The 27,320-nt window shown below is 42.7% G+C and overlaps 1 protein-coding gene across 4 annotated transcripts in view; it reads right to left on the minus strand.

Moving 5' to 3' along the window:
- Positions 1–10,829: 10,829 nt before the first annotated feature.
- PPEF1 (protein phosphatase with EF-hand domain 1) overlaps positions 10,830–27,320 on the minus strand; it is a 69,993-nt gene continuing 53,502 nt past the window's right edge. For all 4 annotated transcript variants that reach the window (XM_050936574.1, XM_050936573.1, XM_050936576.1 and 1 more), the window contains 10 exons: positions 26,367–26,533; positions 24,591–24,627; positions 23,947–24,096; positions 20,475–20,711; positions 19,071–19,256; positions 17,050–17,192; positions 15,938–16,044; positions 13,102–13,265; positions 11,935–12,019; positions 10,830–11,739 (listed from right to left, as the gene is read on the minus strand). In XM_050936574.1, coding sequence (XP_050792531.1) covers positions 11,555–11,739; positions 11,935–12,019; positions 13,102–13,265; positions 15,938–16,044; positions 17,050–17,192; positions 19,071–19,256; positions 20,475–20,711; positions 23,947–24,096; positions 24,591–24,627; positions 26,367–26,533 — 1,461 coding nt within the window. In that variant the 3' untranslated portion in view covers positions 10,830–11,554. The remainder of the gene's footprint in view (positions 11,740–11,934; positions 12,020–13,101; positions 13,266–15,937; positions 16,045–17,049; positions 17,193–19,070; positions 19,257–20,474; positions 20,712–23,946; positions 24,097–24,590; positions 24,628–26,366; positions 26,534–27,320) is intronic.

A 27,320-nucleotide genomic window follows, 5' to 3' on the forward strand; every position in this document is an offset into this window, starting at 1 on the left:
TCATTAATGCCCCATTTTCCTCAGCAGGGCCAAGCCTAATTTACGGCCTCATCCAGTGCCCATTGAAGTCAGTGGCAAGACTTCCATTGACTTCACTGGGTTGCTAGCTGAGCACTCTTGAAAAATCTGGCTATTAACGTACATCGAGAGTTCAAGAGAATATTCCAAAGAGGGCAATCTGTACACCTGTTATGGAAACATTTTTGCAGTTTAAGTACAGCAGAAATCTCCAGTGGATATTGCCAGCCACGTATCTATGGATCACTGAGTGTTAAGCCAATGGTGCTGGGCTTGCCACCAGTGTTATATAAAATCGGGGCTAGAGGTAGTGTACACATCTGTCACTAACAACTTGTTTTACATACTAAGAGAAATTGATGTACTTTTAATAGGTGTAGTAACAAGTGTTCTGAGAGGTTACAGTAATGGATCTCTTAATATGCATCTAGCCCAGTATCCTGTCTTCCCCATTGGCCAATGCCAGGTGCCCCAGTGGGAATGAACAGAACAAGTAATCATCAAGTGATCCATTCCCTGTTGCTCATAATGCAAAATATAGATGGGATATGTGTTTTCTGAAGATGTTATTCAGAATGCCCCAGCAGGTCCTCCCAGCAATACCTGCTCAGAGTTGTGTCATGGGCTTACTTTTAAAAAGTGTATTTTAAAAGTAGAGCTTAAATACTTCTTTCCTATAGATGCAGCTCTCTCCCAGAACTGGAGGAAGGCGTGGACAGCATGCAATGAATATCATTAATACAGCATACACTGTAGGAGTGTAGATCAATATTGATGACAAAAAAGTGCATGCTATCCAGCCATTGCGGCTCATAGCCTCGTGTGTGTGTGTATATATATATATATATATATATGTCCGTGCTATGATTATCAGTACTTTTTGAGAAATTAGAATGCAGTGCCTCTCTTTGCACTAACTGTATTCATATGAAGTGAACTATTTTAAGTGTAAAGTTGGACAGTAATGCACGATGATTTTCCAGCTGTTACCAGACTTTAGAAATGGTGGCTCAGCAGAGGATGTTACTACATTTTGGGATTAATTTAAAAAGCTTTAAATGTGGTTATTTTCTTCTGCTTACCAATAAACTTTGCTTTGAGTATCTGAGTTATTCTTCAGTAACATTAACTCTGGCTAAATGTATTTTTCAAATCCATGAGCTGAAACTTTCTAATTTGTTTTTTACTCAATATGGTATTATTTACAAAATTAGTTTTTGGTAGGGTTTCTTTTTCTTTCTTTCCTTGTTATAAAGGACCCCAAAATGCTTTTAAAAGTGCACTCAGAACATCACCCTCCATGCACAGCATGAAGAAATATGGGTAGTTTCCGTTACATACAGCAGGCCCGTCATTGTATCCCTCAGCCCGTGCTGCTGGCTACAGCCCCATTGACCTTGAACAGCAAACCGCAGCCAGTGGGAGCTGCGACTGGCCAAACCTGCAGACGCGGCAGATAAACAAACCGGCCCGGCCCGGCCCCTGCCAAAGGTTGCTGATCCCTAATATACAGGGTTTACAGTTTGGTTCAATGGCTATCAGCACCTGCACTATACAAATTGTTCCAGCACTCCTGTCAGAGCTCCTCTCACCCAGAAACTGGCAGCATGAAGGGAAGGGACAGGACTTGAGTATTTTTTCCCCTCTCATCAGCAGCACCTTTGCTTATCCAGGGAAGAGGCTCAGGGCAATATTGCCTGTGACTGAGCATGAGGTGATTAGCTCTCCATTCTCCTACTACCTCAAAATCCTCCTGTTGAGTGGCAGGAAGCTCCCTTGCATAGCAAGCTTCTCTGGGAAACTGCTAGGCACCCTAAAGGGTGTGAGGGGTAGCATGTACCACCTCCAGCCAGCTGACCGAGAACACTTTTCTAGTGTGTGCTTCCCCAGTACCATTGTACCTGCTTGTTTTCTCCCACAATGGGCAATGTGCTTTGCCTCCACCCCTTAGCCCTGGCCCTTATCACTCCATGGGAAGATGCTCCTCTGACTTTCGAGCACAAGCTATTTTTAAGCCAACCCCAACTTCCACGGGCAGAGTTTTTAACCACCATAGTGGTGATGTTTGGGGCTAGCACTGATCAGAAAAACCTTGAGGGAACCATTTTCCCATCAAAAAATGCAGTTCTTTTGAAAAGCATTGTGAAATCATGGCAATTCCACCAACATGGCATTTAAGAGAAAATATGAAAAAGTTCCAACAATGCCAAAACATGGTGGGAATGAAACATTTGATTTTTTTGTTTTGAAATTACTTTGGACAATTTGTATTACAAATACAAATTGTCCAAAGTCAACATTGAAATAAAAAAAGCAATAGTCAGAAATTCTCCTAAGGAGAATGTCTACGTTTTCAGGTTTTGTTCCCATCTGAAATGAAGCCAAATTTCAAAATCCTTCAGGAAATGGAATTGCCTTTACCTAGCTGTCTCTGGGGACTATTTGGGGGGATGGGCACATGTAAGAACTTCTCCTGCCCCCAACTTGACACTTTTATCCATATTTGGCAACAAACTAACCCAGTTTGAGCATCTAATTTGTATAGAACATCCCCCCCCACCCCATACACTCCTTTATTCTTTATCTGCCTTTGAACCCTCATATTCCAGTGATGGATGCAGCATAACAACAGACTGACATGCCCAAATGCTATGAGTGAAGTGTGAATGCTGATTCCTTCTGCTGAAAAACATCCAGTCATTCAGGGAACCTACTGTCAAGCAGGAGCACTGGTTAAAGTTGTTTACATTTCTGTGTGCTACATACTTGCCATTTAATTATTTTAAATGAAAGTCTGTTGTGACTCCTGCTTGACAGCCCATTCTTTCCATAGACAGGGTTATTTATTAGTGTACTGCAACCTTTTGGACAAATTCCTATTAATTACAGTGTGACAGTTTGATAGTTGGGACTTTATATCCATACCCACTTATACAGAAGAGGCATGTCTTAAAAATCTTTTGCATGCTATATAGGCATGATATAAAGTACCTAAGGAACATAGAATTCGAACTTTGGAAAGCAAAGTCATTGACATCTGCACATAACACAGCACCCTACACAGTTGGGATTATTTAGAAATCTGCCTGAATTTCATAAGTTGTCACATAACAAAGTTTTCCTTGTAGTTAGGTACTGCATTTCTGCACCCAAAGGAGAAGATCGTATGGAACAAAAAATGCACCTCCTATTCACAATATTTGCTCTTAACAGCCCAAAACAATGCAGCTGAAAGGACCAAGGAATAGACTGTCTCTGGAGCATACTTTAAGTTTATTTCCAAATTCCTGTCAAGCAACTGGAGACTTTGGCCTGATTATGAGGTATGTATCTTTCTAGAAGTGCAAGTATTCTTTTAGTTATTACAAAAGTAAATTTGCACAGAACTTTTAAATAAATGCAATTTAAGTGAACATTATCTAAATAAGCTTCCCTAAATCCTGAAGTGCCATGAGGCACAACAGTATCCTAAGAAAATAAAGGTAATGTAAATTGGAGGTATGCAGTATGTTACGAGAGCTCGAGTCGCGGTTCTCCTCCCTTGTCTGCTCACATAGGGCTTGAACCAAAGTCCATGGAAGTAAAGCAGGCCCATATGCTGCACTATTTCACATACAGCCACATATATTATATCTACTACATTCCTTTCAGCCACTAATTTTAATTCCTCCATCCCCCTTCCCCCAAGTTAATCGGATAGGATTTGTTCTTTATCTACCTGTTGCTCATAGTTACCATATAGACTCATGCTGTGCTTAATTTTTGCCAGGGTTGAGCCCCGCACCTCAAGGCTTGGCAATTCATAGCCACAGCACCTCTTTCATTACAAAATAAGCAGTGAACTCATGGAACAGGTTCCTGTACCTCCCTGATGTCAGGTCATGTCAGTTGCCCCGTCTTTGACTGGAGGACTGCAATATTGCCCGGTAAATTGTTGCTTTGGTGCATGTTTCCTCCCTGGAGTCCTTTCACATCTAGCTGTGTCAGGTTGTGAACAGATTACTTCCTTTTGGAGTTTCTGCCCCATCACAGGCTCTCACTACAGCTCCCCTCTGGGCTGCTTCCCCAGCTTTCTTCACAGACCTGAATGCCGGGTCAGCTTTTTCCCCACTCCTTATAAAGCAGCTCATGCCATATATGTATAGTCCTGCAGTCATCTGAGCTTGGTCACATGTTCCTTTAGTCACATGATGCTGCAACCCCTCACTCCATTTTAGGGCTAGATCTTCCAGAATGCCATTGGTAAGGCTGAACCAGGACTGGCACATGCTTGCTTGTAATTTCCCTTAAAAGGCCAGTGCACATCCAATTATGCGCCTCATCCTGCAGCTGAGCTCCACGGTTGGATGTCTGAATCCATGAAGGACCCCAAATGTTATTCTGTGCAGACAGTGCCAGAGCCATAGATGCTTAGGAACTCTTTTCTCTTAAAAAATCAATTATTTTAGCAGGGCATGAAGATTAATTCACGTGTCAGTCAGTACCAAGCTCAAGGCGCAGGAAAACAACCTAACTAGGAGTGCCAGCCTTTCAAACAAATCTCAGAGGTTAAAACATGACAAATTGTCAGTAATTAAAGCTGCAAAGCATAAAACAGGTGCCCTTTCTTCTCTTTAGCATCTTTTGTGTGCATGTTTTCAGTAGAAAATACCTAACAGCAAGGACAGTATGAATGTGTGTGGTATTTTTCAGTGATTTCTAGTGCTACTAACTTTATGCCCCCATGCTCTGGAAGTGGCTCAAACAACAGGATGTATATAATCCAAGGCCAGGTTCACACTACAAAGTTAAGTTGAATTCATGTAAGTCAACATCAAGCCTCCAATTTAAGGAAGTTGATCTTGCATGTCCACACTACGCTCATTGTGTCGACAGCGTGCATTCTCGCTAGCAGGGATTGCATCGAGGCACAGAGCGCTGCACTGGGGGTAGCTAGCCCACAGTGCATATAGCCGAGTGGAATTTTGGGACCAAAACATTGATGCGGGTGGCTATGGGAACATAGTATTAGCCTCCCATGATGTGCTTACCTCCCTCACTCCCTGAAATCAACAGGAAACAAAGCAAGCCTTTTTCACAGATTTTTTTGTAAGCTTAGGTTACCCACGCAGATGCAATAAAGCACGATAAGCATGGACCCCAGCAGACAGAGCTCCAGGAATCTATGTAATCTCCTTGGGGGTTACATGAGCATTACAAACCCCTTACACTTTATCCTGCAGTATTTACACAGCCAATATAGGAGCTGCCGCACAGAACAATATGATGGCATGCAAGCAGCCCTGCTTGGAGCCATAAAGTGGAGCTATAAAGTGGAGCTATATAAGTGGAGCTGCTTGGAGCCATAAAGTTATCCAGCTATGGGATGATGAGCAGTGGCTGCAGATGTTTGAATGCCACTTTCCAGGAACTGTATGAAGAGCTTTCCTCAGCCCTGAAGTGGAGCAATAACTAAAATGAGAGCTTCTCTGATAACGGAGAAGCAAGTGGAGATAGCTCTGTGGAAGCTTGCAATGCCAGACTGCTACCAGTCAGTGGGGCATCAAATTTGGAATGAGTAAATCTACTGTGGGATCTGTCGTGATCCAAGTATGCAGGGCCATCAATAGACTTCTGCTAAGAAGAGAAGTGACTCTGGGCAACATGCGGACATAGTGGATGGTTTTGCCGTGATGGGAGTTCCCTAACTGCAGTGGGGCAATAGACAGGATGCATATCCCTATCTTGGCACCAGACCACCTTGCCAAAGAGTACATAAACCAAAAGGCATACTTCTCGATGGTGTTGCAAGTGCTGATGGATCATAGTTTCACTGACATCAATGTGGGATGGTCGGGAAAGGTGCATGACTTTTCAGAAAGCTGCAAGCAGGGACGTTCTTTCCAAACTGCAAAATAACCATTGGTGATGTTGAAATGCCAAACATGATTCTGGGAGACCCAGCCTACTCCTTCCTCCCATGGCTCCCGTGGAACGTGCCTTTGGACATTTAAAAGGTCACAGTTTGTTCACTTACTAGGTTAGACCTCAATGAAAGCAATATCCCCATTGGTGTCACTGCCTGCTGTGTGCTCCATTATATCTGTGAAACAAAGGGAGAAAAGTTTCTGGCAGGGTGGCAGGTAGAGGCAGATCTCCTGGCAGTCAATTTTGAGCAGCCAGACACCAGGGCAATAAGACGAGCACATTAAAGGCTTTGAAAACCCATTTCAGCAATGACCCACAGTAATGTGACACTTATGTGTGTTGTTTGTTACCAAACTGTCCTCTTCATTGCATGTACTCCCCTGTAAACTCTACCCCTACCAACAACTGTGTGTTGAATGAATAAGGAGCCTTTTCTCCTCAATCCGTTAAGTTTTATTATGTACACAGCCACTGAGCGACAGCAAAGAAAAGTGAGATAACCTTTTGCCCCAGGTTATCTGTTATACTGTGAGGGGAGAAACAAGGAAAACTTGCTTACAGATGCACTGCAATAACAGTCAAAGGTGTGGGAATGGGAGCCTTCTGGTCCTTGTACCCTCCCCTGCTGTTGAGTGCAAGGGATGCTGCTGAACTTTCCTGCCCCACCTCATAGGACGTTTGGTGAAGGAGGATGTAGAAGTGGACGATGATGTAAGCAGGTTCAGCCTAGGCCGCAGAGGGACTCTAGCATCCAGCTGCCTTTCTTGAACCTCAACATGTCTGTCTGCTCCCTCATAATCCGCACCATCTCTTTCTGCATGGCACGCTCATGTTCTTTGCATGCTCTCCTGTCCTCCCTGTCCATGTCCAGGTTCCCGCCCCTTTTTTTCCCCCAATACTGCTTGCAATACATGGTGATGCCTTCCAAACACAGCCATTGCATGCTCAGGAAAGCGTGGTTGCATGACCCAGATTTCACCAAATGGAATGGATTACTTGTTGAATTGTTTGCAGTTTAAGGGTTAGCATTCAAAACTTCTCCCCTTTTCCCCTAGGTGACCCTATGCAAGGGAGCAGATGCTGTAAGTGTCTGGATACAGACCTGGTCCTTATGCTGCAATGCTGTTTGGTGCAATGATGCCAGAAGAGTTAATACCGGAGTGTCATGGGAAAGTGTCTTACTGTGATGGACAAAATAAGGCAGTCCTTCCCAGAAACCTTCTGCAAAGGATTGCAAAGTACCTCCATGAAAGCTTCCTAGAGATCTCCATGGATGATTTGCTGGCCACCCTTGGGCACATTAACAGTCTTTTTCGGAAAGCACCCTCTGTGTAGCTGGAGTGGCCACTGATACCCACTACACCTACTTTTTTGTTCTGATGAAACACAAAAAATAATAGCATGTAACCCCTACAGTTTGATTAGAAATGTGTACTCACCAGACGTGCCTTCCCCGATATTACGCTCCGCCGCCAACTGGTCCTGTGAGGGGATGGGCTCCAGGGTTAAAAACAGTTCTTGGTTGTGGAGGAGAATGTATCCTCCACTTGCCTGTCTCACATTCTCCTCCTCCTCAACAATGTCCTCTTGGTTGGTGCTCAAGTTCTCCCAGGGCTCCGGGGAAGTATCCACAGAACATTTTGGGATAGTGGTGGGATCACCACCGAGAATCGCCTGCAGCTTCTCATAAAAGCAGCATGTCTGTGGGGCAGAACCAGAAAAACAGTTCGCCTTCCTTGTCTTCTGTTACACTTGCCAAAACTCCTTTATTTTCACGTGGCACTTCTGTGTGTCCCTGGTGTGGCCCTTCTCCCCCATGCCCCGCACAATCTTGGCATAGATGTTAGCATTTCTTCTGATGGATTGGACCTCTGCCTGCACAGACTCTCCTCCCCACCCAGTAATAAGATCCACCACCTCCTATGTGCTCCATGCTTGAGCATGTTTGCGGCCTTGAGCATCCATGGTCAGCTGTGCTGATGAGCTCTCCACACCAATCAAACAAGAAATGAACATTCAAAAGTTCCTGGGGCTTTAACAGGGGTGTGGCTGTTTCCTGTGTACTTGGCTGATGTGCAGTGGAATTGAAAGTGTTCTCCACAGCAGTCACAGCAGAGCACTGTGAGACACCTTCAAATTACACAACACAATGTCTATGCTCTCCCCATGTTGACCTATGGACGTTGAATCAAACACTACACCTCTCATGGAGGTGGAGCACAAAAGTCGACTTTACAGGCCAGTTAGGTCCGCAGAAGTGGCTCGGTAGTGTAGACACATACACATTATTAGATCGACTTAATGCGGCTTATGTTGGCCTGTTTGTAGTGTAGACCAGGCCCCAGTTTAAAAGCAAGAACTGATGCTAAATTCCAGATTTTGCTTTCTTCTGGAAGGAGACTGCAGAGTATCATTTTTTTACAGTACTTGTAAGTCACCTGTAGTACACACACGAGGACTTCCCAACTTGGAGATCATGTTAACATTAAGGTAGCCTGTTGTATATTTCCTAACTTTCCAAGTTAGAATGGTATATACACTGAAGAAAAGAAAAATAATACATTATCAAAAGCATCTTCATTCTCTATAAAGCAGAATCTTCTAAAGACACACTGCAACAATAGTAAAAGTACTTCTGCTATTCTCCAACAGCCTGACTGAATAAGAAAATGAAGGAAAATAAAAGCCACACACATTTCTATTTGGGATTGTCACTTTTTTTTGTTAAATTTGAAAGCCATTTTTTTTCAATAAAATGCACCTTCTTATATTTCTTACAAGTGAGTTTGTAAGGAGTAGTCAATTTTAACAGTTTCAAAAAAGAAAAGAGCTCAATTTATCTACTATATTTATATCAGCACTGTAGCAAAGCGCTGACTCACCAGCACAGTGCCTCCTGTTGGTCGTCTGGGAATTAGCTCAATTCCAACCTTGGAGCGCCTCCTGCTGTCCAGTGTCTTCCTACCCATACCTGCTCTCTGTAAATCTCCACCACTTGTAGCACTTTAGGTCCTGCATCCATCCCGGACGCCGGTGCCACTTATCTTGGGGTGCTGCCCCACAGCAGTGTCCCCATATTCTGGGTCTCCCCTCCCAGGGGAACCCCAACCCCCTATACCCACCTTGCCTCAATGGCTACTGCCAATCATCATCTAGCCCCTTTTTTCAGGGGCATACTGCAGTCCGTAATGGCCACTCATCACTGGCAAGGCGGTTTGGCCCTGCTGCCTTTCTACCCCCAGCTGCCTCCTTGCAGCCCTAGTACCTCCCCTGGCCTTTAGCAAGGCCCCAGCCTGGGGACTCACCAGGCCAGAGCTCCTCAGCTCTGCCTGCCTTTCCCCAGGCCTGCTCTGCCTCAGGCACCCTGCTTGCTCACCCAGGCAGCCTGGTCCTCTCTGCTCCCCCGCTGGAGCAGGAGTCTCTCTCCCACTCTCTCGGCCGGGCCTTTTATCAGGGCTAGCTGTGCCCTATTTGGGTCAGCTATACCTGTGGCTGACTACCCAACCTGCTTTTAACCCCTTTCTGACTGGAGCGGGGTGACCACCCCCCTACAAGCACTAAGCACGAAAGTATCTAAACACTATAGGCATGACACAAAGTTTGCTGAAGTCAATTAAAAACAAAACACCGAGATCCTGTACTTCTGTCTCAAGCAAAATTCCCATTACAAATAATAAATAATGGGAGTTTTGCTTGGATAAGGAGTACTGTTTTAGGCCTAGGATAGCACTAGTCTATTCATGTGAGTAGACAATTCTAAGTGTGAATTGTCAAATCACCTAAAACAGTCAAAATATATAAATGCAAATCTACAGCACAAGCATATTTTACCTCAATTACAACTGAAAAGTAAGGCAGATATCTGGAAGATCATTTCCCTCCCATTCTGTTTTCGAGTGCTGTACCACCGTTATTTTTTCCAGTCCTGTGGTACCTTCCTTGTTCTCCGTGCTTGAAAAATAATTGGAATGATTCAAGTAAACTCATGAGTTCACTGCCTTCAAACCTCAGACAAGTGTCATCCAAACATGCTTCTTAATGACACCTCTTCATGCAGTACTCACAAGGTCTTCAGTGCTTCTAACTGGCACTGATCCTTCCAATGAAGTCAATGGAAAAATATTCTTATACTTCAGTGAGAGTGGGATTAGGCCCCAATGGCCAGAACATTTTGTTAAAGTAAGACTTCACAAGCTCACCTATAGGCCTTTATTACTCCACTTATCCCCCTTGTATCACACGAGTTGATTCTGCTTTTTTGCAAGCTAATTCTCTGCACACACAAATACTATTTCTTCTGTTAACCTTAATATCACTAAGCAGTCCCTTCTAGAGTCACACTGGCCACCTATTATTCTTTCTTTCTTTTATTCTCTTTCAGAGGAAGTGTCATTTGTTGCAGTTTATGATGGCACAGAATGTTCCAGTATTGTTCCAAACATACATTGAAATTCTTCCTCCCACTACACCAAGCTCAGTCATTTTCTTAATATCTCACACATTGCTTTCTTGGAATCTAAACCTCTTGTATTGCTATGTTCCATGACCCCATTCCATATGATGTTCAAATCCAAGAACTTTTTCTTTGCTATGTTGAAGCATCTCATGCTCAGTGCCACCAAGCTTCCTTATTACCATCATTTTCTTAATCAATTCCTCTTTAATAAAATACTCAAGTTATTTATGGAGGAAATCAAGACTTTACTGTGTGATCCATACAATACCAAGAGCAGTGAAGCAGGATAATATACCGCATTTCTAATTGCTTTGAAAGCTAAGATTTTTATTCTGTTATTGACCACATATTTATGCCCATTAAAGACAGTAACGTTCTTTGAGTTTAAACTTAATGGATCTCCATTCTTATCATAATGAGACCTATTCAGAAAAAACACATAAGGGAAGGCTTTTCAAAAGAACGTTTATTAACTACCCTAGCGCATGGGGGAATCAGTAACAAGAGCATGCACTTTCTGTATTCAAATAATAGGCTATGTATGTAAACAATAGTAAAAGAGGTAGTAGTGAGCTGAAGTTATTAATTTATTATCATCATGCAAAATACTAGTTTAAGTGTAGAATAATTTCTATAAATGGGTGTTTCTCCTCTCAGTTTTCAACCACAGGATAGCTGGTCCGAAGGATCTCTCTACTTTTCCCTATCAGAAAGGACTTCCTTCAGAGTACATCAATTCTTCTAATCTGTGAGGACAGTTGTTGAGCCACACAAAGAAGTTCATCTTAACTTCCCACAGGGTTAAAGGAGCTACACTGGCAGTGATCAAGTTCCCAACAGTCAAGTGATAAAGAAACAAGGACTGGAATCAAACAAGTTGCTAAGATGGCAGTGTCCTGCTCTACCATCAGATGACCACCTCATAAGAAGCATGTTAAAGTTTTTCGTCTCTTCTCTCTCATCATTAATATTCTCCAGTCTAGCAGCTGTCCACAGTTTACAACTGGCTAAGAAATGACTTCCCCAAACAGCACCATGCTTCTGGTTATCCACCTCATATGTTTACCATGCAGTCCCTTCTTTCTCAGACAGGCATTACATTTCTCAGTGCAGCATATCATCACTGGCAGATAGTCAAGCTACGGACAAGAACTTCTGAAATTAATTCTGGTTCTACTTCTTTTCAAATTTATTAACCACATGAAAGGCCTCTAAAAATTCATTGAAGTCAATGTTGCCATCTTTGTTGAAGTCAATGCTGCGGGCTAGCTTGTCAATGGATTCATCATCTATGTCGATTTTGAGATGAGAATTGAAGAGTTTCCACGTCTGGCGAAATTCCTCAATGGAAATCAGACCTAAGGAGACAGAAGAGAGAAGCAGGGCACTGTTCAGCTCACCTGTCTCCCCTCAAAAGGGCTATCTGCCACCTACCACCATTTGAATTTATTTGCTATGTAAGGGCCGCCTAAGACACACATCACTTACACACAATAACAACAAATATATGCTTCATAGATGTGTAGTTGTAAGCAGAAATTACCCTCATGTACCTGAATGATCTTTGTCAATGATGTTAAAGATTATCTCCAGATCAGTTCTGTATCTGTACAGGGTTTCCACCAAAGCTGGTTGAACCTAAAAAGATTTTCAAATTACATACCATGGGCAGATCATACCTCAATCTGATTTAGACTAACAAACAGGACAGACATTGTGCCACTCTAAAAAACAAAACAAATACACAAAGCATACATTTTCAAATATTAAAAAGACTCCTTCAGTACAGCTTCCAAGCGGGGATTTCTCCTCGGCCCTGAAAAAACAGTAGTAGACAGTACCTGTCTGTCTTTCAGTTGCCAGATACATTGCCACGAAATGGATAAGAGAATTGTCACTGGGATAAGGAGCCTTTCACATCTATGATCAGTGATTATTAATGAAAGCGCAAATAACCTATTGGGGGTGCTGCATATTATGCACTCAAAGATACACAACTTAGAGGTGCATATGGAAACTGACCCAGCTGTTCTTACTTTGAAAAAAATGGAAACTTCAACTACAGACCAGACTTGCAAAAGGGCTCAGCACTCAAGTGCTCCTATTTAGATGTCCATGGATCTGAAGTGGGTTTTTACCCATGAAAGCTTATGCCCAAATAAATCTTAGTCTTTAAAGTGCCACCAGACTTCTCTTTCTTTTTGTTTAGGTAAATTCACACTGCAAGTGAAATCATGACTGAAGCACAGTAGCATACCCATAGCAGCTTTAATCTAGCTTGCACAGCTAACATTAGAAATGGAAGCACAGGCTTCAGTACAGCCTTGCAACCTGCGTATGTACCCAGGGTCCCCAGCAGACTTGCACTCAGGTGGCTAGCCCAAGTACAAGCTCATGCCACCATGTGTTCACTGCCACTGTTACTCATGCTAGATAAATTAAAGGTATGCCTACCCAGACAACAGTCAGGCCTTCACTTAACAGCGTAGAAAAACCTTTAAGTCACTTTAATAAATGGAGAGATGTTAAAAGAGCTCACATCCTATTTAGCACTTTTTGAAAATATGACCATTTTATTTAACTTCCTATATGGAAATTGAGCGTTTTGAAATTCTGGCCTCAATTGTGAGTGCTGAACATTTTTGAAAATCTGGCCCTTAGCAGCCAGCCTCCAAGAAAATGTTCCTCTAAGATTTGGATATGACTCTTTTTCCTCTTACCTCTTTTATGGCTGGCTCTATTTCCAAATCATTAAAACATGAAAGATACTCGACACTTCCATCTGGAGCAAGCTGCACCAACCGAGAACGCAGAGTCCTCCATGGGAGATCCAGATGTAAAACAGATTCCATTGCTGAGGCCCATTCAGTGGCAGAAATTCTTCCTGTCAAAATGGATCATTTCATGGTTATAAATTATGCATGCCAAACACCACACTCATACTAACTGCTAGCCATTTTTGTTGCTGGTTTTTTTACCAAGTTGTAGAATAGTCTAATGCAGATATTCTTTGACACAGAAAAACTAGATAATATTTGAAGTGTTTCAGTACTTTTGAAATAACTGTATACTGAGCAATTACTTTATTCAAAAGAAATGTTACAGATTTGAGGTCCTGCAAACATGTACTGTAGCTATATTACCATGCACAGCTGACAGGTAGCTATATTACCATGCACAGCTGACATAAGACCTAGAAAATGTGACTTGACTGTTTAGCTCTGAAAAGGTGTTTATGACCTTAACATTTGGGTTATCACCTTTAAAGGACATCAGGTGAAGTACTGTCAGGAGGAAAAGATTTTCGGTGCCCCAAGATTTCAATCCCTATTCCTATGCAAAAAGTCCATCTAATGTCAAACCACCACAGATTTACCTTCACTTGATACCTCAGGGCTTGGCTACACTGGAGAGTTGCAGCGCTGGTGGTGGGTTTACAGCGCTGCAACTTACTCACCGTCCACATTTGCAAGGCACATACAGCGCTGCATCTCCCTGGCTGCAGCGCTGGCTGTACTCCTGCTCTGCCTGGGGTATAACGACTGCAGCGCTGGTGATGCAGCACTGCTCCGCCAGTGTGGCCACCAAAAGCGCTGTAATTAGCCTCCAGAGGTATTCGGAGGTATCCCAGAATGCCTGTTCAGCTACTCCTAACAGTGCTGCAAATGCTGCAAATGTGGCCACACTGCAGCGCTGGTAGCTGTCAGTGTGGCCACACTGCAGCGCTTTCCCTACACAGCTGTATGAAGACAGCTGTAACTCCCAGTGCTATACAGCTGCAAGTGTAGCCATACCCTCAGTGTTTATGTTCTCTAGTGCACTGCCTGACAGCTTCACCCATTCTTGGGACTTGTCAGACTATCTGGCAGAGGTGCTCACTCTCTGACATTTTACCCTTGACCTCAGTTCCACACCGACATAGCTTTCTGAAGATGTCTAGCAACAGAGGAGTTTGGAAATGCTCCCGAGGCAGAGACTGCCTTAGCACTGCTGGACTTGTCCCCGCTCAAACCCTCACTCTCATAGTTGGGGCATTTTCTATCTGTGAATTTCTTCAGCTGCCCACTTCTTTCTTAGTTGGATTCCTCTTCCAGTATGATGCTTAAGGCCCTGAGGCCTGGACTTCAATGCCAACCCCTTCATTCATTTCACCTGGAAAGAAGCATGCGTCTGACGAAGTGGGAATTCACCCACGAAAGCTTATGCTCCAATATGTCTGTCAGTCTATAAGGTGCCACAGGACTCTTTGTCGCTTTTTACAGATCCAGACTAACACAGCTACCCCTCTGATCACTGACTAACTGTCACACCTAAACCCCACCTCCCGGGAAACATGAGATGGTTTCCCATATAAAGAGTAATTGGAGACTCCCCAGCCACTGAGGCAGCAAATCAGGCTGGATAATCAAACAATTCCATACTTCAAAGCTCTCCTATAACAGAGCTACACAGGATCCAACAGAATCTATCAGACCCCTATATGAATAAGTGAACCGGTCAAGTTTCTCCCCACCTCCATCCCCCGTTTTCAGAAACCTTGTGCTGCAATACAGCGAGAGGCAGCTCTGGACACTGCTGACTTGGAAGAAACTTTTGTGCAGTTCTTAATTCCTAGGAACAAGAAACCCGCTGGGCCTAAATGGGGTAGTACAAAGTGTTGTGTGTTATGTGGTGGAAGATGGCAGATTGACACTCAAAGGTATGGAATCTAACTGCGCGGCATATTCTTTGGACAGAAAATGGAGAGGCTGATGCTTGAGCCAGGGACATTCTTCAGACTATCACCTCACTTATGGGGAACTCTGGGACCTCGTGAAACCTACACCCACCTGGCATGACTTGGGTCTGTTCGCCAAACCTCACAAATGCAAAACCCTGAAATTCTTCACAAGACTTCCACCCAGCAGTGTACTATGATGCGTCCTTGATTCTCTGGCATATTCTTCTACTCTGCCTTGTACTTACATAAGCACTCGCAAAGATCCAGTGATGAAGGGCAAAGCAGGAGACCGCTTTCTAGACCTACTCCAATGGCATCCATCAGCAACCTTTTCACAGGCATATTTAAGGCCTGATCCCTTTGAAGTGTTGAGCACCTCGTGTAAGGTGCTGAGGGCCCTTAACTCCTACTGACTTCATTGGGAATTGGGGACACTCAGTCTCAAAGAAATAGGCTCTTCCTTTGTTTAATCGTGTATTTTACAGATTACAGTTGCCTCAGTGGGTGTCATTCATGTGAAAAATATGTTGTGTTCCTGATACGTATCAAGTATTAAGACAAACAGTACTCTTGATGCACTCCAGTTTGGGGGAAGTTTGTTCTATGCAGTGTCTGTATGCCTTTACACAGGAAACTATCCTACTACACAGAAGAAATAATGTTATATTAATAATATAATAAAATAATAATACAAATCCAGATATTTAATAGCTGTTGACTACATTTTAGATAGTGTGGATTTTTAGTCCTATTCAATGACAATGAGGGCAACTTAATTTTAAGAGCTCATTACTTTCATTTGCAAATGAAAGGAGAAGTGTGGTTGGTTTCATTACCTGTGTAATTTGGGTCATACTGTCTGAAAGCTGCAATGAGTTCTGATCTCCGGGAGTAAAGTTTCTCTCGTAATGACTTTAACGCAGCCCATTCAACTACGCTTACTCTATGAAGAAAATAATCAGAGTGGACGATTAAAGGTTTGAAATTCTCTAGCTCTTCAAATTTTTCCATATGCAGTATTTATTGTGTACCAATCCTCTGTAACAAACAATCTCAGTTTAGGAGCCCTGCAATAAGCCCTCCTAAAACAATGACATTAAAAACCCAAAAAGAATTGTCTGAGCCTATCTGGTGGCTCAGTTATTTATGGCAGACATTACACAGTCAAGTTATAAGTCCTTTACATTAGCAAAGCTGACTCTAGTGCCAGGCATGGCAGAATTGTGCTGACAAAATTCTTGGGCCTGATTCACACCAGTATTCCTCCAGTTTTATGCCATGGCATTACATCAGCGTGAAAATGCTGTCATACAATGGCGAATCAGGCCCTACATATATCCTATACATTTGCTGTCTTATACAATTCAAATCCATGAATCTCTTTATACCACTGCAAATAACTCAGATCAAATTAGAGCTGTTGGAACCCCTTTTATCTGTTATCACATTTGTTTTAAATCCATTAAAAAAAAGAAAACCAAGTAACAAAGAGCTGTGCAAATACAATTAAACCTCTCATGTAACTTCTACCGTGAAAAATTCATACATTCTGGGTTCATATTGATACACTGTACATGTATCCACAGGTGCTGGCTTCTAATTTTCCCTGGGGGTGCTCAATCCCCACTTAGCCCTACACCTCACCCCCACTCCACCCCTTCCCTCAAGGCCCCATCACCACCTCACCTCTTCCCATCCCTGCTCCACCCCTGCCCCACCTTTTTCACCCTCTCCTCCGAGCACTCCTCATCCGTGCTCCTCCCCACTCCATCCCAGTGCCTCCAGCCCGCTGCAGAACAGCTGTTCAGGAGGCGCTGGGAAGAACAGGAGGAGCTGATTGGCAGGGGCCACTGGCGGGCGGGCGGGGTGCGAGGGGTGAGCTTGGCTGGAGCACCCATGGGGTCGGCGCCTATGCATGTATTCATTAGATGTGTTGTCCTTACTGTACCTCTGGTGAAGAGTCTGTTTGCGTGTGCATTTGCTGACTTGATACTGCACAAAGCGAGGTATCAAATCAGGATTCAGTTTTAGATAAGCACCACGATTGCTGCCATCTTCATAGTAGTTAGAGGCAGAAAAAATAGTGATAACCTGATAAAAGAAAAAAAGAAATAAATCAGACTGATTAAAGCTGCCCCTTATTGGGAACTGAAGTTTAAAACTGGCTTTAGAAGACTGAGAGGTTACAAAATGAATTAAATCAAGTGTAAAACCCTAATAAATCTATAAGTCTGCCAATGGCTGCTCAGCTAAACAAAATGTCAACTCTAGTCCTGCTTCAGGACTACATTTTTTATTTGTTCCATGAGGACTTCACTTTATAATACAAACAACATATAACTAAACTTGCCACAAAGGCAACAGTTCCCTGGGGTCTAAATGGTTTTGAATCTCCTTCCCTTCCTTCTAGCCATGCGTGTCAGAGAGAGAGGCCAAAAAGATGAAGGAAATTACTTGGAGGAATTAAAGTAACATGTACTCTGACATACATAATATACAGTGGGCCTTGACCTTTCCCTCACTGGAACTCACCTCCCACGTAGCAACACGAGAAGGACAGGGTGGTCATGATCTAAGTTCCCTTTAAGCTGCAAGGCTGCGCACCATGCTATCAAGGGCCACGCAGCTGGGGAGAGGTGCCCTGCCCCTCCCCCAGCCTTGGAGCTGCTGCTGCAAGGCGCTCCTCCCCTAGCTCCAGCCTCAGAGCTTCTGCAGCCAGGAAGAGGTGCCCCGACCCTGGCCCTGGCCTCAGAGCTGCCACGGCTGCAAAGAAGCATCCTGGCCATGGCCCTGGGCTTGGAGCTGCAGCAGTTGGGGAGACGTGCCTCTCCCGTGGCTCCGGGCTGCTGCAGTGAGAGAGGGCTGGGGGGAGTCTTCTTTCCCTGCTGCAGCCCCAGAGTACTCCAAATCCCTCATCTCTGGCCCAACCCCAGAGCCCACACCCCCAGCCAGAGCCCTCACTCCTCTGCACCCTAATCCTCTGCCTCAGCCCTGAGCCCACTGTCATACCCTGAACCCCACATCCCTGGCCCCACCCCAGAGCCCGCACCTTCAGCCAGAGACCTTACCCCCCTGCACTCCAACCCTCTGGCCCTGAGTCTCCTCCTGTACCCCAAACCCCTCATCCATGGCCCCACCCCAGAGCCTGCAACCCCAGGCAGAGACCTCACCCCCCTGCACTCCAACCCTGTGCCCCAGCTCTGAGCCCCCTCCCACACTCCAAACCCCTCGGCCCCACCCCCACTACACATCACCTCCATATTGGTGCACATAACAAAATTCATTCTGCACATGTTCGCAAACCCATGTAATAATGAATGAAACTCATAATAATGGACTAGCATAGATACAAAAAGATTATTGGAATTTTAGGCTTAAGCAACAGGAAATGACCAAGAAACATCTTCCCTATCAATTTCCCAGTCCTAGAATTTACCCACAGTAAGATTTCAGGCATAAAAATGTAGCTCAGTTTCTTTCCCTACCTTCAGTGGTGCAGCTCTAACTAGCTTTTGTGCTGACAAATTTCCAGTGTGCAAAAAAAAGTTGCAGAAGCATTTGCAGTAAGCTCTATAATGTTTCTATTACAAAGTGCTGGTCCTCACATTCAGTGGGCCTTTAAGTGAGCCTTTTGCAGAGACACAAAGACAAGCTTCTTTTAAAAAAATGCACTTTCCTAAGGAGGAGATGGTGCAACTTGAGCAGAGGTTTTCAGCAACTTCAAAGCACAGATTGCTACTGCACCATCTTGCAGTCATTAACAAATCACCCCTTAAAGGCAAGGAGAGTTTTGCCTAAAAAAGAACTTCATGATTCAACCTCACATGCGTACTGTGAATATTCCCAATATCTATTTTATAGAACTCACTCTTTTTCACCAATCATTTTAGTTGATAAGTTTGAAGTTACTCCTACAGGGTTTTCTGGGAAGTTCACAGCAGCATTTTATTTGATACGTGACGATCTTACCTGCCCATCATGGCTGATCTCATAACCTTCTTGTTTACATTCATGAGACCTGATCAGCATCTTCAGATTATACCGTTTAAGCAGCCTGGCGGTAACATCAGGCCCAAAGTAGCAACCACCTCCTCGAACTTTGTTTGGTGTGCAGCCATTTTGATTTTTTGGGTCACTCCAAAGAATATCAACCACCTTTGAACAGCAAACCAACGCACATGATTACTGACAATTAGTACAACATTGGCAACAACCTGGGAGATTATTTAGAAATGATGGCCATTACAGGGTCCCCAAGCACAATAAGATACAGCTAAGTGCCAGTATAGTCTTCTCAGGTTTTCTTTATTTCCTTAAACTAGTACATTCCTTTTGCTTGGAAAACCTTTCTTTGTATTTGCCTTTATTAAAAAAAAGCCATCTGAGTTGAGCTTTTAAATGTCAATCACTAGGTAGATTTTATCCTGTATTTCCAAACTATTTCAGGAACTAATACTCTCAAGAGAGAACAAAACACTTGCTTTTTATTTTCTGTTGTTTTTGGAAGACTCACATTTCAAAAGAATGGTCAAGTTCTACCTAGAGTTTTATCAGTCTCCATTGTATTGGTATAAGGACCTGCCTTCCTAAGTCACATGGGTCAGTGGCAGGAGACAGGTTTCCTATTTTAGAAGAGAGTTGCTTACAGAGAAGCCAATATAACCATCCACTTCTGCTTAAAGGAGCTGACCAAAGAGAAATTTAGAAAATATACCCCTGCCTAACAATTATATTTTCAGATTATAAGCACAGAGTTGTCACAATTTATTAAATTACTATAAACTGAGGTCTTAATCTTGTTCTTTGGTAAACAAGGCAAACGTGGAGGGAAGATGACAAAAGTAAATCCCTTCTCCCCAGACAAACAGCAGGCCCTGCATACCAGAAATCCGAACAGTTGGGATTTGTTGGGCAGGTCAGTGTCCAGCTCCCCAAGCCTGCTGGTGTGTGCATTGCAACCACACAATAGGTGCAGTTTTTGACTGATGACTGGGAAATTATAGCGCGTTTAAACTAAAAGTACCTTTTGTACTATCAGATCCTAACACACAAGGACACTCAACTGCATCAGATACTACTGAAATGGATTGAAATGTTTTCTATTGAGACATTCTGAACACTGAGGAAATATAATACATAAAACATATTTATTTATAGAACAGAATGACATGTCTTTAAACGCATCTGAATGACCAGAGGCAGAAGGTAGATTCAGCTATAATGAAATCGCCTTGACTGCCCAGAATGATGTCTGAAGTTAAAAGTTTTCTCTATACATCTCAGAATCAAAACATGCTGTTTACACAAAATAAATTCCATTTGTCTATACAAATAGGGTTTTTTATTAAGAAGCCTATATTTGGTTTCACATACTTGTTTCCATTCCTTTGCTGTTAATTCTGAAGGCATGCTAGGCATACAAACACTGGACTCTAGATACCGTGCCTCTAGGAGTGGGCCAGAGTTCACACCATCATGAAGTAGACACATGTGCTTCCCAACATCCAACAGATCACTGGTGTATTGTCTTCTATGGCTAGATGATGATGAAGGCCTGGTCATTCCTTTGACAGCAATATCCTGCCTTGGTGGTCTCAGCACAGACTTCATCTAAAAGACAGACTCATCAGTGATATTTACTGATGCTTATATAAATCAAAAAAGTCAAAGATGCACCATATTTCATCATATGCTCCATATCTCAAAAACAGCTCCTTTAAGGAAATATTAACTCAGCACAACTCTGGATTCAAACTCTGGGTTTTAACTTTCACCAAATACACTTCTTGAACTCAGGGCAGAAACTTTGGTACCTAATTCCATTGGAAGTTAGATACCTATGCTGAAAATCTGCCCCTTTATCAATAATATTGGGGATGAAATGGTATTCTCTGAGAAACATGGACCTGACTCCCCACTTTTTACTGTAGCATTACTCTGGTTTAACTCAGTTGAAATCAATGGACTAACACCAGGATAAAACTGAAGTAACCCAGTAGTGAATCAGACACTATATCCTTAAATAAACCTAAGCTCCTTGATTGTTCACCAGGGCTAGTGCTCTTCTGGAGCTGCATAGGTTGGCTATGGCAATTTATTTTAAAACAAACCTTTTCTTGAAAGAGTTAGGCTGCTTCTTCCATTCTCTTTTGAGATTCACTTGCACTAGCTCATTTTTTCAGCCAAAAAAGTATGTGTATTAAACAATTTATTAAAGAAAAAGAAAATTGATTCTACTACTACCATAATTTTCTTCCCCAGAGTCTGAGCAGAAGCTGTCTTTCCCCATTATCTTGACCAACACCCAAACAGGCACTGACTCAAAAATATGAGCTGGCCCCAATGGAGATTGTGTAGCGTGCAAAAAAAAAAAAAAAAAAAAAAAAAAAGCTAGATATCAGAAACTGCTTCTGGCAGCAAATTGTGCCAGGGATCAATTTGGAGTAGCACGAATGCAGCACATAGCCTGGAATCCGGCCCATAAATGTCTGACTCTTACTGAAGTATTTCAATACTCTCCTGTGGAGGTGATTTCACATGTTAATTATGAGTTGCATAGAAGCTGCATTAATATCTGCAAATAACAGACCAAGCATAGACTCGAGGTTAGTAACGTCCACCGTTTTTAGCAGGAGTTGCACCCGCTTAATCTCAGGGCTGAATTTGACCTCTTGTCTTCTGAGTTTGTTTCAATTATGAAAAGTGGAATTTTGGCTGCCTCTGGGCCTGATCCTGAAACAGGATCCAAATAGGCAGAGACCCTTGACTTCTGTGGGATTTCACCCAGGTGTGAAGTAGCTCCATGCGGGCTGAGGGGTTCTGCTTACACAGATCAGATTGTAGGGCTGGGGCCCCAGTGCACAACTATCACTAAAGGAAAGTTGAACTGTACTGAAAAGGAAGAAATTCACACACTGATAGATTTCCTAGTTCTCCTGAAACTTCCGTGAGTCGTTAAAATAAGGTAATTTTCATATTTTCTAAGCAAACATATGGTCTTACTATATACTGGGTCAGATGCTCAGGTGGTGTAAATTGGTGTAGCTCCACTGATCTCAATGGACCTACACTCATTTACACCAGCTCAAAATATCCATTGGCACCGTTCATCACAAATGTTTCCTTCTGAAGAAGTCATTGTCTCTATTTTGCTGTATTTTCTTTAGGTTATATCTACTGTCTTCTCTAAATGCTTTTTATTCTGTTTGTGATCTCTGAAAGTGTTTATTAGTAAAAATATTATGGTAAAGTTATCTAAGCACTTTATACAAAGAGTCCTGTGGCACCTTATAGACTAACAGACGTATTGGAGCATAACCTTTCGTGGGTGAATACCCACTTCGTCAGACGCATGTAATGGAAATTTCCAGAGGCAGGTATAAATATGCAGGCAAGAATCAGTCTAGAGATAACGAGGTTAGTTCAGTCAGGGAGGATGAGGCCCTCTTCTAGCAGTTGAGGTATGAACACCAAGGGAGGAGAAACTGCTTTTGTAGCTAGCTAGCCATTCACAGTCTTTGTTTAATCCTGAGCTGATGGTGTCAAATTTGCAGATGAACTGAAGCTCAGCATCTTTGAAGTCTGGTCCGGAAGTTTTTTTGCTGTAGGATGGCTACCTTTAAATCTGCTATTGTGTGTCCAGGGAGGTTGAAGTGTTCTCCTACAGGTTTTTGTATATTGCCATTCCTAATATCTGACTTGTGTCCATTTATCCTTTTACATAGGCACTCTCCAGTTTGGCCGATGTACAAAGCAGAGGGGCATTGCTGGTATATGATGGCGTATATAACATTGGTGGACCTGCAGGTGAATGAACCAGTGATGTTGTAGCTGATCTGGTTAGGTCCTGTGATGGTGTCACTGGTGTAGATATGTGGGCAGAGTTGGCATCGAGGTTTGCTGCATGGATTGGTTCCTGAGTTAGAGTTACTATGGTGCAGTGTGTGGTTGCTAGTGAGAATATGCTTAAGGTTGGCAGGTTGTCTGTGGGCGAGGATTAGCCTGCCACCCAAGGCCTGTGAAAGTGTGGGATCATTGTCCAGGATGGGTTGTAGATCCCTGATGATGTGTTGGAGAGGTTTAAGCTGAGGACTGTAGGTGATAGCCAGTGGAGTTCTGTTGGTTTCTTTCTTGGACTTCTCTTGCAGCAGGAGGCTTCTGGGTACACGTCTGGCTCTGTTGATTTGTTTCCTTATTTCCCCATGTGGGTATTGTAGTTTTGAGAATGCTTGGTGAAGATCTTGTAGGTGTTGGTCTCTGTCTGAGAGGTTGGAGAAAATGCGGTTGTACTTCAGCGCTTGGCTGTAGACGATGGATGTGTGGTGTGTCCGGGATGGAAGCTGGAGGGATAGCGGTGGGTGGGTTTTCGGTATAGGGTGTTAATGTGACCGTCACTTATTTGTACTGTGGTGTCTAGGAAATGGACCTCCTATGTAGATTGGTCCAGGCTGAGGATGATGGTGGGGTGGAAGCTGTTGAAATCGTGTGGATTATGAATTAAGGATTAAACAAAGCCTATGAATGGCTAGCAACTACAAAAGCAGTTTCTCCTCCCTTGGTTTTCACACCTCGACTGCTAGAAGAGCGCCTCATCCTCCCCGGTTGAACTAACCTTGTTATCTCTAGACTGATTCTTGTCTACATATTTATACCTGCCTCTGGAAATTTCCATTCCATGCATCTGACGAAGCGGGTATTCACTCACGAAAGCTCATGCTCCAATACATCTGTTAGTCTTTAAGGTGCCATAGGACTCGTTGTTGCTTTTTACAGATCCAGACTAACAAGGCTACCCCTCTGATACTAAACAGAATAAAGGTAACAGTATAGAAGTATGGTCTCTTACCTTATTTCTCTTAAATAAATTCAGGAAATCCAAGTCAGTGGTGTCTGATATTCCTCCATGTACGATTAGTACTTTGCTGTCAATTACAGTGGCAAGGGGAAGCCAGCTGTAAACATCTTGCAGAAGATTTAAAATTTTTTTGCCATGGGACTGTAAAATGTATTATTTTATTAGATATCATTCTAGAAAGCCTTTGGTGCTAATCACAACAAGTAAATATTGTAGAAGTTTCTTTTGACCTCATTGTTTTGCTCGGACTTCAACAATCTGTATGAACAATTCTGTCCATTGGTTTAACCCAGAAGTATAGTATGAATATATACATTCCACAATTTACCTTCAGGAATACTTGATTATGCCTTGATCATTTTGTTGCTCTTTTAGCTTCATTTTTTTCTGATGTTTACTGTTTGGCTTCATAAACTTTTCCTATTTCATCTCATACATCTCTGGACATAAATAAAACTAACAGTTCAAATTCTAATCTCATGATTACACTTCTGTAAATGCAAAATAATTCCATTGATCTTGAAGGAATTATTCTGTATTTACACTACATTCCTGAGAGCAAACTGTCTTGCTGACACACACTTCAGTTTGCACATGTTGGAAGCAAATAAGGCGGGGGAGAGAGGATATCTTACCCGGTACTTCTTCATAACTTCTTTTGTGAAGCCATATCTGAAAAAACAGAGGCAGCATCACAAACTGGCTTTTTGCATGATCACTTTTCACTATAACCCTGCAATAGTTTCTATGATTCAACACATCTGCCATAATAGCCAGTGCACACACTGTAAATCTTTAACAATAATCATTGCAAAAAATGAGGACTACAGTAACTTCTAGGAATTCTCCATTCCCTCTTTTCCTCTTCCATCCCTCATAACTTTTCCAGACATTTTCCTGATATAACCATGTGCACAAATGGCTTTCCTCTACTCTCCGATTCATTTAGTTGAGGATAAGTTTTGACCAGTTAATGGATGACTGAATGTTAATGGAGCCAGAACTTTCTGGGCAGAAACAGAAGCCAGAGCAAAAGGAATTGGTGGGCTCTTGCCCATTAGCAAAAGAGAAACTTCATGCAATTCAAAGGCACCTAAGTGACTTCAGAGCACAAGTCCCTGTGAAAGTCAATGGGAACTGTCCTCTTAAGTCATTTACATTCTTTCCAAAACCTCACCCACCATGTCTGTGTTTCACAAAAGGCAGGATTCTGATCTTCCATTGGTTTTATATGATTGTAACTCCACTGATTTCAGTGAAATGAAGTCCCCACACCTCTCAGCCTTCAAATTAGCCAATGTGATACAACCACTCAAAATATGTGACAAATGACCTTAATGTGGAAGACCTTAGCTTTCTTGCATGTCACACCATAATTGACAGATTTATGTTTTTTCACTATAAACCCCATTTTTAAGGATATTGTCTCACTGTGTGAATTAAACAAACCAGTTTTTTAAAAAACAATACTGGGAAAATAAATGTCATTATTTGCAACCATAAGGATCCTCTCCCATGGAACATCAACATGGTTTGAATTCTGAACCTGAGCTCCCATGCATAGCTCTCTAGCACTTGAGCTAATAGAGCAATTTATCCTCTGTGTAATGATCACAAGAGGGGGACACAACTATTTGGTCAGGCAACTATTTGCTAGACAGCGGTAGAATGTTGAGGATCAGGATTTCTGGATTCTCTTCCTGTGCCTGGGAGGAGTGTTGTCCGGTGGTGAGACCCGTGGGTACAGTCAGGATAGCTAATAACGTTGCTTTGGCACATGGCTGAATGGATGAGACTTGGGTCTGCCCACATCCGTAGCTTTTCCCGAGATCACTTTGTGCAGCTTCTCAATTATCTTATTTGTACAATGAAGGAAGTCTGATGCTAACCTGTCTCCTAAGGCTGGGGTAGGACTCCTTGATCAATAATAAACGCTGAAAAACAGCATTCAGTAGAGGTGGGATTTTAGCTCATGGTCTCCTGGCTCCTATCTTAGTGCATTTCTCCTGGTGTTACAATGTATTTGGACAGGGAGTGTCCCTTCTTTGTTGATGGAACACCACCTGCCTTATCAGTGCTGTGGAACCGGCAACCCGATTCAAACAAAATATGGATTGTGCCTCAAAATCTCATACACTTGAAAGTTCTGCAAAGTTGATTGACTTCAGTGGGCTTTGAATTGGGTCCTGAGTGAGAAATGAATCAGATTCATGTTTAAGATGGTTAGTAGAAATATCCCTTCCCCCTGCTAGATTAAGATGCATCATTAAAATCTGAGTGCCCAATAAAACATTGGTTTCTGTATGAGACAAGCCTGTGGCAACTAGATTCATCATAACCTCAGCAAAATGATCAAAAAGGCATTCACCTCTGTGACATTTGCATGGAAAAAGAACAGAAGAAAATGTTACCTCAGATTCACGATATGGTCTTCATGGTTCCCTCTGTTCAAGTGTAAATGGTTGGGGTAGACAAGAAGAAAGGCAAACAAGATAATAAGTATTTCTGTGGAATTTTCCCCCCTATCCACAAAATCTCCATTAAAAAGGTAAGGGTTTTCTTCTGAAGGCAGGCCATTCTGCCGGAGGAAACAAAAACAAAGTTGGTGAGGCAATGTACTTAACAGGCATAGCTTGAAATTAATTTCCAAAAACAAAAGCTAGAGGTTTTCAGATTGTATGTCATGTTATAGTTGTTTTTATAACATGATAAAGTGGAGCTGCAAGCAACACAGGTTATATTGCCAGATCATCTACATAATACGTGGATTCAGAGGGACAGTACTGTCACATTGTTCTCTCCTTTTTAGGACAGAGGTGCCCACACTGTGATCTTTGGACTACTGGAGGTTTGCAAAGCACTTGCTGATAATGACTCATGGAAATCTGACTCCTCACGCTGGTAATGACTCATGGAAATCTGACTGCTCACTCCTCCTAAACCTTGCTTCCACCTGCTAAATTATATTAAAAAGGAGCAATCAAATCATTACTCTCCTAATGTAATATTATTTTCCCATAAATGCCATTGCTGCAAGGAAGTGATACAATTGGAAATGGCAGGGAGGAGGTCTGTCCATCGTGAATTGGAGGTGAGGTGCCCATGAGACACTTTACTGCTAAGAGTGAAAAAGTCTGAGAAGCCCGGAGTTAGCATACTCAAGAAGAAAGCTATGATCTGAAAAGTTCTCAGACTCAGGGGACAAGAGATCTGGGATTTGTAGGCATAGCAATAATCCACACTTTGTTGTTCAGAAAATATAAGGTAATTCATTTTTAAAGATGACAATTTAGAGATATACCTTAGTGAATCTATTGTACTATGTTTTACCTGCATTGGTTGTCAACATACCAGTGGGTACTGTC

Source organism: Gopherus flavomarginatus, chromosome 1 (genome assembly GCF_025201925.1).
Source record: "Gopherus flavomarginatus isolate rGopFla2 chromosome 1, rGopFla2.mat.asm, whole genome shotgun sequence".
Lineage (NCBI taxonomy): Eukaryota > Metazoa > Chordata > Testudines > Testudinidae > Gopherus > Gopherus flavomarginatus.